The sequence below is a fragment of the Peromyscus eremicus genome, chromosome 4 (genome assembly GCF_949786415.1).
Source record: "Peromyscus eremicus chromosome 4, PerEre_H2_v1, whole genome shotgun sequence".
NCBI classification, from domain to species: Eukaryota; Metazoa; Chordata; class Mammalia; order Rodentia; family Cricetidae; genus Peromyscus; species Peromyscus eremicus.
Window position 1 is genome coordinate 65,849,133 of NC_081419.1, and position 16,565 is coordinate 65,865,697.

Sequence of the window (16,565 nt, forward strand, 5' to 3'; positions counted from 1 at the left end):
TATGCTGAGACACTTTGCTCAGCCTTGGTATAGGGAGGGAGGAGGGGACTGGACCTGCCTTGGCTGAGTCTGCCAAGCTTGGTTGATTCCCCAGGGGAGACCTTGCCTTGGAGGAGGTGGGAATGGGGCGTGGGTTGAGGGGGAGGGCTGGGGGTGGGAGGAGGGAGGACAGGGGAATCCGTAGCTGATATGTGAAATTAAGTTAATTATAAAATAAAAATACTATAAAAAAAGAAATAACCAAATGAAAAAAAAGAAAAGGGAACTCATATAAATATGCTTAAACACTCCATTTTAATTTTATTCTTTAAATAAGCACTCAAAACACAAAGTCTTCAAATGTTGATTCCATAGTCATTATCACTAACTTTTGACTCTGGCATATTTACATAACTATGACCAGAATAAAAGAGCTATGTTATGGTTCCAGTTCACCTTGTTTTAGGTCTTTCTAACTTCTAAAATTATTACGTCTAATGATTACAATGTTCCAGCATTCTAGAGGAAAAAAAAATTTGCTGTTGCTCCTTTGACCCAGGGAAATGTGATTCCTTTCTTCTTGATGTTCTGTCTTATAAGAATATTAATGAGATTAAGGGGGGAAAAAAGACTAGAAAAGTCAAATAAGAAAAGATTTGAGATTTCCATTTCTACAAACCTTAGAAAAACAGGGCCTCATCTTTGAAACAATAGAATGATGAATATACATAATTTTTGGAATATTTAAATTATTTTATGATTTTTTTTCCTAAAGGTAAAAATAGTCCTTTCTGGTTCAAGAACAAATAAACTACACTACACAGATGGAGAGTAAAAGGAATGTGACTGAGTTCATCTTGATAGGTCTTACACAGAACCCCCAAATGCAGAAAGCAGTGTTCATGACGTTTTTGGTTCTGTATCTGGTAACAGTTTCAGGCAACCTGCTCATTGTGGTCACCATCATCAACAGCCAGGCTCTGAGCTCCCCCATGTACTTCTTCCTGAGCCACCTTTCCTTGATAGATACGATTTACACTTCTTCTTCAGCTCCGAAGCTGATTGTGGACTCCCTTCAAGAGAAGAAAGTCATCTCCTTTAATGGATGCATGGCACAAGTCTATGCAGAGCACATTTTTGGTGCTACTGAGATCATCCTCTTGACAGTGATGGCCTATGACCGCTATGTGGCCATCTGCAAACCTCTGCACTATATGACCATCATGAGCCACAAGCTATGCATTCTCCTGGTGGGAGTGGCCTGGACTGGAGGGTTTATCCATGCAACTGTTCAGATCCTCTTTACGGTCTGGCTGCCCTTCTGTGGCCCCAACATCATAGACCATTTTATGTGTGACTTGTACCCATTGTTGGAACTTGTCTGCATGGACACACATACCCTTGGTCTCTTTGTTGCTGCCAACAGTGGGTTCATCTGCCTTTTTAACTTCCTCCTCTTGATGGGATCCTATGTGATCATCTTGCGCTCTCTAAAGAACTATAGCTTGGAGGGCAGGCACAAAGCCCTCTCCACCTGTGTGTCTCACATCACAGTAGTGGTTTTGTCCTTTATTCCTTGCGTATTTGTGTATCTACGCCCAGTGACTACTCTGCCAATAGATAAAGCAGTCGCTGTGTTTTATACTATGGTGGCTCCTCTATTGAATCCTTTAATCTACACCCTCAGGAATGCTGAGGTAAAAAATGCAATAAGAAAGCTCTGGAGGAAAAAAATGTAAACTCAGATAACAATTAAACAGGGTCTTTGGACATTACATACATAGGTAATACATTTGATATAATAATAATTCCAACGTTTTTATCTATAGATGGGAATGTCAACTATAATGCAGAGCTGGATATTACTTAGAGATAGTTACTTAAGCAAAAGGCTAAACTGGGGCAGTAATGCATATCTTTTCTCTTTTCTTATACTTTTATCACCATAACCAAATACCTCTTTCTTTTTTATATTTATTTACTTATTTATCTATCTATCTAATTTTTTATTTATTTAATGAATATGTGTATTACTGTGTATGCACCAGGTGGATGAAGAAGCCCATGAAGGACAGAAAGGACTTGGATGTCCCTGGAATTAGAATTAGAGGGTGTTTTGAGCCACTCATCATGAGTTACAGGTAGCCAACCCTCACCTTCTCTGAGTGAAGAAAGCATTCCTAAATGCTGAAGCATTTTTTCATCCACAAATGATTGCTTTTTAGTCATTAAATATAAAGTAACTAGAAAAAAATTGATATTCTAAAAAATATCTAGAGTATTTGCTAATATTAAAAATAACCTTAAGAATTATTGAGATGTTGCTTATTACATATAACTGAAAAGACATGTTTAATTCTATTTTTTACCTTAAACTATTGTCTTCACATAAATTCTTTGTGGATTTTATTACTTATTAAATATCAGTTGTACAGAAAAAAAGAGACACTTCTCATCTTATGTCTATAAGAGTGGCATTGTTTCCATATCTTATAATTTATAATCCAATTGCAGAACAAACTAAACCAATCCTTTGACTTGAAACTGAAGTTTACAGACAATGAATCATTTTATTAGGAAATTAATGATATAAGATTATAGGATGAATATCTATATAAGTTACATATTTTGAGAGTAAGTTCTTCCCTGAACATAGGATTCTAATATTTTGGAAATATATGGTTGTTGTCCATCAAATGGTGATGACACTCATTATATTTTCTCAGACCAGGACTAGTTTACAGTAGCCAGTCAGATGCTGGTACATAAGGAATTATTCTGTGACTGCCAGATGTGTGTGAGCCTTCCACTAGAATACAGAGTGCTGAGACTGGTAAAAAAAAAAAAAAGATCTATGTCCTGGATTGACAGACAGACTAAGTTACAAATGTACCAATAATGATAGTACATGCCCAACCTAGTGCAGAGAGACAGAGAACATGAAGTGGAGATGAATGGAAGTACAAGGGGGGAAATCTCATTTGAGTCAGAAAGAGAGGTATAGATGAATATGATTAAAATACATTTTATGTATTCTTCAAGAATTAATGAAATATATGAGTTTATGTGCATCACAAACTGGATCAGGTAGATGACCAAAAATTTAAATCCTATTTATAGAAGCATAAGAAATTAAATATTCAGGAGTGCATTTAATTGAAGAGGTGAAAACTAGTAATATGTGTACATTCATTACTACAAAGTAAATAAACTGTACTGGAGGCTATACTATAAAACATTTATGAGTGTCATTGAAGGTAACATTCATAAATGAGAAGATACCCCATGTTGATGAATTATAAGTTAATAGTATTAAAATATTCATACTATGCAAACTTGAGTCTTCTAGATAAATGTGGATTACTAAGAAAGCTGATGCCATGTGAATCACTGGGTGCCCTAAGTCCCATGTGTAGATTCTTGATGTGAGATCCATCATCATCTCATTAGATGTTGAAAAGGCCTTTGGCAAAACTCAACACCCCTTCATGATAAAGGTTTTGGAGAGATCAGGAATACAAGGAACATACCTAAACATAATAAAGGCAATTTACAGGAAGCCTACAGCCAATATCAAATTAAATGAAGAGAAATTCAAAGCAGTTCCACTAAAATCAAGAACAAGACAAGGCTGCCCACTCTCCCCATATGTATTCAATATAATACTTGAAGTTCTAGCTTGAGCAATAAAACAACAAAAGGAGATTAAGGGGATACAAAATGGAAAAAAAACAAGTCAAACTTTTGCTATTGGTAGATGATATGATAGTATACATAAATGGCCTCCAAAATTCTATCACAGAACTCCTACAGCTGATAAACACCTTCAGTAATGTGGCATGACACAAGATTAACTCAAAAAATCAGTTTCTCTCTTATATACAAATAATAAACAGGCCAAGAAAGAAATCAGGGAGATATCACCCTTTACAATAGCAACAAATAATATTAAATACCTTGGGGTAATTCTAACTAAGCAAGTGAAGGACCTGTATGACAAGAACTTTAAGTCTCTGAAGAAAGAAATTGAAGAAGATATCAGAAAATGGAAAGATCTCCCATGCTCATGGATAGGTAGGATTAACATAGTAAAAATGGCAATCTTACCAAAAGCAATCTACAGATTCAATGCCATCCCCATTAAAATCTCAACATAATTCCTCACAGACCTCAAAAGATCAATACTTAACTTCATACAGAAAAACAAAAAACCCAGGATAGCTAAAACAATCCTGTACAATAAAGCAACTTCTGGAGACATGAAGCTTCCTGACCTCAAGCCCTATTATAGAGCGATAGCAATAAAAAAACAGCTTGGTATTGACATAAAAACCTACATGTGGACCAGTGGAATTGAATTGAAGACCCTGACATTAAACCCCATATCTATGAACACCTGATTTTTGACAAAAAAAAAAGCCAAAACTGTACAATGGAAAAAAGAAAGCACCTTCAACAAATGGTGCTGGCAAAACTGGATGTCAACATGTAGATGATTGCAAATAGATCCAGATCTATTGCCATGCATAAAACTCAAGTTCAAGTGGATCAAAGACCTCAACATAAATCCAGTTACATTGAACCTGATAGAAGAGTAAGTAGGAAGTAGCCTTGAACACATTGGCACAGGAGACCACTTCCTAAATATAACACCAGTAGCATAGACACTGAGAGCAACAATTAATAAATGGGACCTCTTGAAACTGAGAAGCTTCTGTAAGGCAAAGGACATGGTCAATAAGACAAAAATGACAGCCTACAGAATGGGAAAAGATCTTCACTAGTCCCAAATCTGACAGAGGGCTGATCTAAAAAAATAAAGAACTCAAGAAACTAGACATCAAAATACCAAACAATCCAATTAAGAAATGGGCTACAGAGCTTAACAGAATTCTCAACAGAAGAATCTCAAATGACCAAAAGACATTTAAGGAAGTGCTCAACATCCTTACTCATCAGGGAAATGAAAATCAAAATGACTCTGAGATCCCATGTTACACCTGTCAGAATGGCTAAGATCAAAAACACTGATGATAGCTTATGTTGGAGAGGATGTGGAGCAAAGAGAACACTTCTCCACCGTTAGTGGGAATGTAAACTTGCACAGTCACTTTGGAAATTAGTATGGCGGTTTCTCAGAAAGTTGGGAATCAATCTACCACAAGGCCCAATGATACCACTCTTGGGCATATACTGAAGGAATGTTCAATCATACCACAAGGACACTTGCTCAGCTATGTTCATAGCTGCAATATTCATAATAGCCAGTGCCTGGAAACAACCAAGAAGCCCCTCAACTGAAGAATGGATAAAAAAAATGTGATACATATACACAATTGAATACTACTCAGCAGTAAATAACAATGACATCATGAAATTTGCAGGTAAGTGCATAGAACTAGAAAATATCATCCTGAGTGAGGTAACCCAGACTCAGAAAGATAAATATGATATGTACTCACTCATAAGTGGATACTAGATATAAAGCAAAGGATAACCAAACTACAGCCCACAGCTCTAGAGAGGCTAGCTAACAAAGAGGACCCTAAGAGGGACACATGGATCGCCCTGGGAAGGAGAAATAGATGAGATCTCTGTAGTAAACTAGGGGTGAGGGGGGACAATAGAGCATAAGGGATAGGAGATGAGAACATAAGGGAACGGGATGGTCAAGATGGAACAGGGACGGGGTGGGAGAACAATGAAAGAGATGCCTTGATAGAGGGAGACTTCATGGGGATAGGGAGAAACCAGGTGCTTGGGAAGTTCCCAGGAATCCACAAGAATGACTCCAGTTTAGACTGGGAGCGAGTGCCTGAACTGGCTTACCCCAGTAATCAGATCAGTGACTACCCGAACTGTCATCATAGAGCCTTTCTCCAGTAACTGATGGAAGAAAATGCAGAGATCCACAGCCAAACACCAGGCCAGGAGTCCAGTCGAAGAGTGAAAATAGGGATTCTATGAGCAAGGAGCATAAAGATCATAATGGGAAACCTACAGAGACAACTAAACCAAGCTAGTGGGAACTCATAAACTTTAGGCCAACATCTGTGGAGCCTACATGGGACTGGACTAGGCCATCTGCATAAGCAAGACAGCTGTGTAGCTTGGTCTTTTTAAGGGGTTCCTAGTAGTGGGATCAGAATCTATCCCTGGTCCATGAGCTGGCTTTTTGGAGCCCATTACCTATAGTGGGATACCTTGCTCACCCTTGATGCAGGGGGGAGGGGCTTGGACCTGCCTCAATTGAATGTACTAGGCTTGTTTTGCTGTCTCTCCATGGATGGCCTTACCTTTTCAGAGGAGGAGATGGGGGAGGTGAGTTGGGGAAGGAAAGCTTGAGGGGAGTAGAAGAAGGGATAAAAGAGGGATCTGTGGTTTCTATATAAAATGAATAAAAAATCTCTTAACAAAAAAAACAAATTGGATCAGGTAGATGACAAAAAATGTAAATCCAATTTATAGAAGCATAAATATTCAGGAGTATATTTAATTGAAGAGGTGAAAACTAGTAACATGTATACATTTACTACTATAAAGTAATTAAACTGTACTGAAGACTATATTATAAAACATTTATGAGTGTCATTGAAGGTAACATGCATAAATGTGAAGATACCCTATGGTGATGAGTGTAAGTTAATAGTATTAAAGTCTTCATAGAGCAATGTCCCTTGAACAGGCTTCTTTACTTCTGTAATCCCTGGAGATAAGAGCCTCAGATCTTGCCAACAATGAGACCTAACTCCCAAGATCATTTGGAAAACCTATAATATAAGAAGAAAATTTCCAATATAATGTATAGGAACTATGAGTTGTACATCATGACGCATTTGCATAAGGCAAGTAATGATTAAACCTGCATGAATTAGCAGCAGCTTCGGTCCCTGCAATTAAGGACACCACAACAAAGCACAGTCTCAATCAGTCCAAAAAGCTATGAGCTACAGAGGCTGAGAGCTGGGCCTTCTGCATCCCTTAGAGCTGAAAATTGGTGTTTTAACTTTCAGGGAAACAAAGCTTTTGATTAAGGCTTGTATCTGTATGAGATGGAACCATAGTGATCCTCATTCTTTTTATCTTATTCTTTAGTTTCTGTCAAACATTAAACAATTGTTGCTATTAGAAAAGCATTCATGTCTTCCTAAAATTGACAATGTTCAAGGGCTTCCAGCCTAATCTCTTATTTTGGCTGTCATCAACATAGTGAGCACATGTACCTCGGACATTTAGATACATACTGATATTTCTGTGTCACAGAGGCCTAAATATGAACTACAGCTGATAGGTGATGGAATTACTAAACAATAGCATTTTAAATTTTACGAAACAAATAGATTAAATCCTATAATATCAAATGTATTATTTGCAAGAGAAACAGCATCTGTACTCTTGGTGCTTTTTAAAAATAAATTTTAAATTTCAAAAAATTAATATTTAATTTTTTAATAATTAATATTTAATAAATGAATTATTTAATGTTTTGAAAAAATAAAAAATAAAGTTTTAATACTATGCAAACCTGAATCTTTTTCTAGTAAACATGGTTTACTAAGAAAGCTGATACCATGTGAATCACAGGGTGTCCTAAGTCCCATGTGTAGATCCTTGTAAAGCTTCTCTGTTGACTCATATTACAGAAGGTTGTGTTTTTAATCAGTATTAAGCCTTCTCTGGAAAGTCACTATTGCCTGATATTTAGAAAAATGATGCCATAAAATTTATTGCAGTCATTTTAGTTATTGATTTTCAATTTTCAATTTATTTTCAAGCAGCTTAATAGCAAGAGATCTACAAATTTAAATGTAACATTTGATGTGTGCATACATTGTGTAAAGATGACAACAGACAAATGAACATATATACATTACCAGTATTGCCGTACATTGGCTTCCCCAACACTTGTCCTTACTTGTTCATACTCACCTCTGGTTCTCACACTAGGTAGGATCTGGTCTCCACACTAGCTCTGGAACATCTGCTGCAGGCTGCTGCTCAGATGTGGGTCTCTCATGTGCCTCTGTAGTTCTCTTTTTTGTCTTTTTGTGCACACACAGGTTTTGGATCAGCATAGTATTAGTGTTAGAACATCCCTTTTTGCCAGTTGTTTTGTGTTGAGCCAACAAGAGTTAGTACTTTAAAGGTTTGCTGTGATCCTGCAATTAAGTCACCTATTCTTTGGATTTTATTTATTAGGAAACTTTTCTTTTTAATTTAACTTTGTTACTTTTTGTGTTATATTTAATGTTTTAGGCCTGGCGGTGGGAGGCAGAGCCAGGTGGATCTCTGTGAGTTCGAGGTCAGCCTGGGCTACAGAGTGAGTTCCAGGAAAGGCTCCAAAGCTACACAGAGAAACCCTGTCTCGAAAACCCAATAATAATAATAATAATAATAATAATAATAATAATAATAATAATGTTTTATATACATATATGTATTTAAATCTTAACAATTTCAAAGACATTTTTAGGTTTTTTAAAAATTGCAATCTATTATTTTATTATTCTGAGATCAAGTTTTTTATCCCAATAGTGTTTTTTAACTAAATAAAATATAATAAGATAAAACAAAAACCATCACATTGAAATTGGACAAGACAAACCAACAGAAGGAAAAGAGCCCTAAGAGAAGGCAGAAGAATCAGAGATCCACTTGTTCACATGTACAGGAGTACCATAAAAAACTAAAATGAAAGCTATAATATATACACAGAGGACCTGGTGTAGACATTAGCAAGCAGACCCGTGAGCTTGCTGTTTCAGTCTCTGTGAGTTAATATGAGCTTTGCTCGGTTGCTTTAGAGGGCTCTCTTCTCTTGGTGTCCTCCATCGCCCCCTGACTCCCACATTCCTTCTCTCATCTTCCACAGAGCTGGACATAATCAAGTAGGCTTCATCTCAGACCTACAGGGATGGCTCAATATATGAAAAGCAATAAAAGCAATCCATGCTATAGCAAACTAAAAGAAAAAAATCACATGATCATCTCATTAGATGTCAAAAAAGCCTTTGACAAAATCCAGCACCTCTTCATGATAAAAGTACTGGAGAGTTTTGGGATTCAAGGAACATAACTCAACATAATAAAGGCAGTTTACAGAAAGCCCATAGCCAACATAAACTTACGTGGAAAAAACTCAAAGTAATTCTACTAAAATCAGTAACAAGACAAGGCTGTCCACTCTCTCCATCCCTAGTCAATGTAGTACTTGAAGTCTTAGCTAGAGCAATAAGACAGCTGAAAGAGATCAAAGAAATACAAATTAGAAGGGAAGAAGTCAAAGTATCTTTACTTGCATAAGATATGATACCATACGTAAGAGACTCCAAAAATTCCACCAGGGGACTCTTGCAGCTTATAAACATTTCCAGTAAAGTAGTTAGATACAGAATTAACTCACAAAATCCAGCAACCCCTCCTATATACAAATTACAGACAGACTGAGAAAGAAACCAGAGAAATAACACCTTTCACAATAGTCTCAAATATAAAACACCTTAGGATAACTCTAACCAAGCAAGTCAAAGACTTGTATGAAAAAACTTCAAGTCTTTGAAGAAAGAAATTGAAGAAGATATCAGAAGATTTAAAGATCTTCCATGCTCATGGATAGGTAGGATTAACATAGTAAAAATGGCCATCCTACCAAAAGCAATCTACAGATTCAATGCAATCCCTAAGAAAATTCCAACATAATTCTTTACAAAGTTTGAAAGGACAATTCTCAAATCTCAGCATTTTTAATAAGGGGAGAAATTAATTCATTTATTCCAGATTTTCCAAACTGCTGTTGTATGTTTGTTTATTACAATTCTTGAAGGATGTTTCTATTTCTCAGGTAATATTAGTGCTTCTGTTTTTTCATCTCTGATTTACTTGAGTATCATTGTCTTTTCTTCATCTTTCAAAATTTTACATATAATAAAGGTTTTATGATTTGTATTGCCCATTTTATTGATTGATGCCCTGATACCAATTGATTTATCACTAATCTGTTTTGTTTGTTCTTGCTTTCTTAGTTCTCTGAACTGTATTACTATATTATTCATTTTAAATAAGTCTAGTTTGGGGACAAAGATGTTTATTATATAAACTTACCTCAGTGTTTTTTCTCTATTCTGTAATTTTGGTATGCTGTGTTTCAATGTTTTTCAGACAGGGTCTCTCTACATAGCCCCAGCTGAGCTGAAACTCACTGTGTAGACCAGGCTGGCCTCAAACTCACAGAGATCCACCTGCCTCTACCTCCTAAGTATAGGGATTAAAGGCATGTGCCACCAAGCCTGGCTTCTGTGTTTCAATTTTTATATTTACATTTTAAGTTACTCCATTAATTTCTTCATTCACCCATTTACTTTTTCCTAGCACATTGACTACTTTTCCTATATATTTGCAATTTCCCCAGCTCATTTGTACTCGATTTATATAATTTATTTTCTGTGGTCAGAAAAGATGCAGTGGGTTGATTTTGACTTTGTTGTTAATCTTTTGAGACTTGATTCATAGTCTAACATAATTTCTATCCTAAAAATATGTTCTGTGTGTTGATAAGAATATTTATTCTACAGCTATGGGAAGAAATATTCTGTAAATGTGTGATAAGTCTTTTGTTCTGTGTTATGTCTAAATTTTAGTATTCCTTTGTTCATTTTTTATTTATATGGCCTGTCCAGTGATTGAAAGTAGGGTATTCAGATCCTCAGTTATTATTATTGTTATCTTGGAGTCTTTCACTGTAGATATAATATTTGCTTTATATATTTTGTGTCCTGGTGTTGAATGCATATGCATTTTCAAGTGCTATAACCTCTTGTAGGACTGGTCATTTTATCATTATGTAATGACCCTCTATGTCTTTCTTTACAATTTTGTTTTCAAATATGATTTATCTGAAAAAATATAGGTAATCCTGCATGCTTTTTACTTCCATTTATTATACGTATGTATTTTCTTTTTTTTTCTTGAATCTCTGTTTTAAATACACACACCATTTAGCCTATGAACAACTGAGTTGGGTGAGGCTTTGCATTACGACAATGAGACTGGCATTAATAGCATGAATTAATGGCAAACAGCAGTGCTCTGATCCTATTTCCCTTGTGCTCACATTCACAGACTTGAAATGGCTGTTGTCGTTAATAGCCCCACTTACAAGCTGGCAGCAGTTTGTCTCACTGAAAGCGTGGGTGATAATTAGTTTGCATGAAGGGGAGAAATAGCACTTACAGTTGATAAGCTAGATCCTCAATGCATGCTTACGTTTCACGGAAAATATCATACTCTTAGAACTGTATTGTCTTTTAAGAGAAAGGAATGATTTTAATATGATATAAATGTATAAATCAAAGCTCAAAACAGTATCACATTTAATAGTGAAACAGTAAAATGTCTCTTTATTGCCCCAGGGTCATTTTTTAAGTATTTTTTATTTTTGAGATTATAATATAATTACATCTCCTCCCTGCTCCCTTTCTTCTCTCCAAACTTTCCCATATACCCCTCTTTTCCCTCTTTCGAATTTATGACCTTTTTTCATTAATTGTTGTTATATGCATATATGGATATGTCTATACATATATATTTCTAAATATAAGCTGCTGCTCATTTTGTATGTTTCCTGTAGGTATGTTTTCAGGATAGGCTATTTGTTATTGGATAACCATTTGGTGTGCTCTTCCCTGGGAAAGTTTATTTCCCTCCCTCTCAGCATGCCTTAGTTGCCTGTAGTTCTTTGTGTAGGGTTGAGTCCTGATGGTTCTTTCCTTATTTGCTGTGAGACTGTGTCTCCTAGTAATGTCCAAGGCAGCACCCATAAAGTCTCAGGGTCAGTTTAAGAACAGGATGTCTCCCCTCTTCATGTGAGTCTTCGTGTAATGACAGAATTAGAATTCTAATGTCAAGAGACTCCTACCCACCTGAAATCAATTAAGGACATGTACAGGTTTGCGTTGAGTGAGGTGAAGCAATGCGATGGCATAATGAATGTCTCTAAGTCCAGTCTTTTGAAGTCTGACTAGCATTTCTGCCCGTATATTTCAGCACTTAGGACAGCTCACTACAAACCAGCTACATGGCCTGCTAATTCCTTCTAGAAGAATCTGCTAGAAACTTTTGGAGACAAGTACCAACTGTAGGTAAAGAGCAAAATGAAACCCTGGATGCTTCAATATAGGTAGCCTGCAATCTATTAAAATTTTATTGCTCAGAATTTTGTAGTAAACATGGCTATGTATGTTCACCTTATCTGAGAAGCTGTCCCTGAACAGTAAACTTTTCTTCACCAACGAATAGTGTAACCTACAAAGCATTTTGTAGGGACTAACAACTTGAGATTTACAAAGACTCCAATAATCAGAGAAAACAAAAGAGTTAGCAGTTCCAGATCTCAATAGCTCCTGCAAAAGTCTTTTGTGGGTAAGATCAAAGTTCCGAGTGATAAAAAGCAAAATGAAGAGAATAAGAAAACACCACCATCACCAAATGATAAAATTTAACCTCACTAACAATCAAGAGCCAGCACCTCCTAATATGGTACCTTAGGAAAATTCAGCCTCTATTGCTAGATATTCCTACTACAGGCAAAATTGAACATAAAGAAGAGGAGAAAAACCTAAATAATAATATGCATACATAGTATGTTCTACAAAATAACTGGTCCATAGCCTACAAAAATATCCATCTGATAAGACACAAAGAAAGATTCAGAAATGGCTTTATGTAAAGGAATGCCTGCCATGCGTGCACATGTTCAGATGCAGTGTGACACTCTGGGTTCCCTTTTGCTACACAGAGCGCTTTACTGAGACAGTTAGTGAAAGAGCAATAAGCTGTTAGGCTTATATCAATCTTATTTCTTTTTTAATTTATTTATTGTTTGTGCATGTATTCTATGTACAAGTACCCAAAATGAAGCAAAAAGCAAATATACAAAAATATGATTCTGTGGGAAGTCATGGTAAGCGTATCCAAGAATTCTTGCATATGTATATAATTCTGAAATTATATCAAACATAAAATACTTTTAAATTTCTTATTGTATGCATTTATTATTTATTTGTGTGTGTGTGTGTGTGTGTGTGTGTGTGTGTGCATGTGCTCATGTGCCATGGTGCACATATGGATATCAGAGAACAGCCTGTGGCAGTCAGTTCTCTCTTACCACCATGTGAGTCCCAGGAATTCAATTCAGGACACCAGCCTTGGTAACAGGTGCCTTTGCCTACTGAACCATCTCAAGGGCATTTAAAAGTATGTCTCTGACAGAATTATGGATTAAAAACATAGACATATATAAGCACAGGGAAAATGAATATGTATTTTTTCACAAACAGATAAATGCATATAGAGTAAATAGATAAATGTAATTTAATGTAATGTAGTATAATGCGATTTAAATGTAATTTAATATAATTTAAAATTTTAAAGAGATAACATTGATGCAACCTACACAATTTACCATTTTATCAGTTTTCCCATAAAAGTTCTCTTCATAGAAAATGTGAACCCAAAGTGCCATATCGCATTGTATCATAAGTGCATATGTATAAATGAAGGTAATTTTCTCGATTTAGGTAAGTAGGTCAGAAATCCTTGCCAACTTCCCCTTGTAACCAACCATACCTGTCATATGAGAAGACAGGCTGGACTTCTGCAGTTCAGCTTCTGGCATGGTTGTCTCAAGATAAAGAACTTGGAGGAGGGTTCTGAACCTTTTGTGAAGGGTTTTTGTACTTGTAAGGACTAAGTTTAATAGTACTACATACATAATGGAGTCAATGTTCAGAACAAGTAAGCAAACACAAATAACATATGCATGATTCCTGGAAAATGACATGCATTTTCTAAATTTTAGGCATGATATATATATTCAAAAAAATATCAAAATTCTACTTAAACTGTGACAGAAAATAAGTTGCTTAAAACTTTCAGTTAATCATTTCTATAAAGCAGTCATTCAAATGATTTACTAATCTATCAATACCATGGGCATTGATAATCTGACAGGGATCTTATGTTCTAAAGAGAAACTAGAAACAAAAGCAGTTCAAACAAACTATTCAGCATTTTAGCTGGCCAAAAGAGTAGTATTATGTGTGGTTGAGAGATTTAAAACATATGAGAGGGTGAACTGTTAAAGAGGTGATTAGTTCATGTTCAGTATATAAAATTTACCACTGTTACACTGATTAACAGATTCATCCCCTTACATGGTAAAATTTTTTTCTTAATTTTATTGTTATAAGAACATTTTAGATCTTCCTTTTTACAAAATTTCAAATATGCAATACATTATACATTCAACTCTGGAAATTATCAGTCTTTTATAATAAACCTCCATATTCTCAACATCTTCTGTTTACTCAACCCAAGACTTCCATCATTCTGTCTCTGCTCCAGTAAGTATGATTGTGTTTTTTTTTCCACATAGAAATCACTTTATGTATTATTTGTCTTTCTATTTCTGGCTTATCACTTAGCTTGTGTCCTCCAGGCTCATCCTTTTCATGAATGATGACAGTTCCTACTTGGGGAATCTTAAAGCACAGTCCAGTCTTAGCATCTGAGAGCGGTGGCATCCAGATGACTGACAGGTACACTGATTCTACATTCTTATAACTTTTGTGTGTTCTATCTCTATTATTTTTTCTATTAAGCTCTCTATTTTTATTTTATAAAATTATACATCCAAAATTCTGTATATAATGTAAATGATATCAAATATCAGCAAGAGTCTAATAGTATTTAAATACTTAGCTGCTATAAAAAATCAATGTAAAAAGAAAACTAAAAATGAAACAAGGCAATGTAAATATCATAAATACAAATTAAATCAGTGCAATGCCATAAAATTTTCATTTACTAATTCATTACTTCTTTTTCATTTGGTGCTCAATGCTATATGCATTATACCTGTCCAGGTATGGTAATAAACAAGATATTATCCAAGTTATATTATAGCATGGAAATTTATTAAGAGTAAAACCATTTAATTCATTTGTATTTTGTATTAATGCTTTAGAAATACTGGAATTTAATATCAGAATTCAGAAGATATACATCATAAGGAAACAACTTCAGTCAGACGACTTCCTTCATTGAAGAAGACTCACTTATTTGTGTCCTGAAGTAACTTTTCTTCTCCAGAGCTTCTTCATAGCATTTGTCATCTCTGAGTTTCTCAGAGTATATATCAAGGGGTTCATCATGGGGGTAATGACTGTATAAAACACACTCAACAATTTGTCAATGGGGAAAGTTTTAGCAGGTCGTGCGTACATGAAAATACAGGGAACAAAAAACGAGACAACAACAGTGATATGAGAGCCACAGGTGGAGAGAGCTTTCCATCTCCCTTCCTGACTAAGGTTCCTTAGAGAGTACAGGATGGCAGCATAAGAGATGAGTAAGAGTAGAAACACAACCGTGCAGATCAGCCCTCCATTGGCCATCACTAAGAGGCCAATGACATAGGTGTCAATACAAACAAGCTTTAATAAGGGGTACATGTCACACATAAAATGATCAATAATATTAGGACCACAGAATGGAAGTCCATAAATAGTACTGAGCTGAATTACAGAGTGCAAAAATCCTCCAATCCAAGATAATATCAACAACACAACACAAACCCATTGCTTCATGATAGTCAAATAATGCAAGGGCTTACAGATGGCTACATAGCGATCATAGGCCATCGCCAACAGAAGAAAGACCTCTGATCCACCAAAAAAGTGTTCTGTGAAGAGCTGAGTCATACAAAATTTAAAGGATATTGTATTTTGACCAAAGAACAAATCTGAAATCAATTTGGGAGAAATGGCTGATGAATAAATGATATCCACAAATGACAAGCTAGCAAGAAAGAAATACATTGGTGAGCCCAGGCTGTTGCTAATAGTTACAGTCATAACAATGAGCAGATTTCCCACCATGGTCAAAATGTAGGAGAGCAAGAACAGGACAAAAAGCCCTTTCTGCACCTTTGGATTCTCTGAGAGGCCCAAGAGGACAAAGTAGGTTACATTGCTCCTTGGTTCCATTTACTCTTTCATTGGTTCTGATTTCAGATATGAGAAGATCTTACCTATAAAACAATGAAAATATCCTTAGAGTATGATATCAGTGCTTCCTTATCCATCTGTTTAAATAAATATATTCCACATATATTTGTGCAAAAATCCCTGCTATAAATATGTGGATTTTCCAAGTCATTCAAGACAAGGTTCCCTGACCTAAATGATTTGATATGCAATGATGAAGTCAGTCAGTAAAGACCAGTTTCATAAGCATCATGACAAACATTTATTATTCATGCCATACTGTAAATTCACAGTATTGGGATTTATAATCCACCAGGGTCTGGGAATACTTCTCAGAGGAAGCAAGTTTACATGAGTTTAAAGAAGTAGAGAGCAACAGGGAACAGAAAGGGGATTCCATGAGTAGATATACCATATGTGAAGTCACAAAATTATAATTATGAATCTTAGGGTGATTTGCATACTCAAAGACAAATGAACTACAAATGCATGACAATAAAATCTCTGTATTAGTTACTAGTTCTGCTGCTTTAAGACAATAGA

General features: G+C 35.6%; 2 protein-coding genes across 2 annotated transcripts; one reads left to right on the forward strand and one right to left on the reverse strand.

Moving 5' to 3' along the window:
• The first annotated feature begins 791 nt into the window (after positions 1 to 791).
• On the forward strand, positions 792 to 1,718 carry LOC131908356 (olfactory receptor 4C12). Its single transcript, XM_059259410.1, has one exon. It carries the CDS (start codon positions 804 to 806, stop codon positions 1,716 to 1,718), a length of 915 nt encoding a protein of 304 aa, XP_059115393.1. The 5' UTR covers positions 792 to 803.
• A 13,374-nt stretch (positions 1,719 to 15,092) lies between these two features.
• On the reverse strand, positions 15,093 to 16,022 carry LOC131908357 (olfactory receptor 4A47-like). Its single transcript, XM_059259411.1, has one exon. It carries the CDS (start codon positions 16,020 to 16,022, stop codon positions 15,093 to 15,095), a length of 930 nt encoding a protein of 309 aa, XP_059115394.1.
• Positions 16,023 to 16,565: the final 543 nt, after the last annotated feature.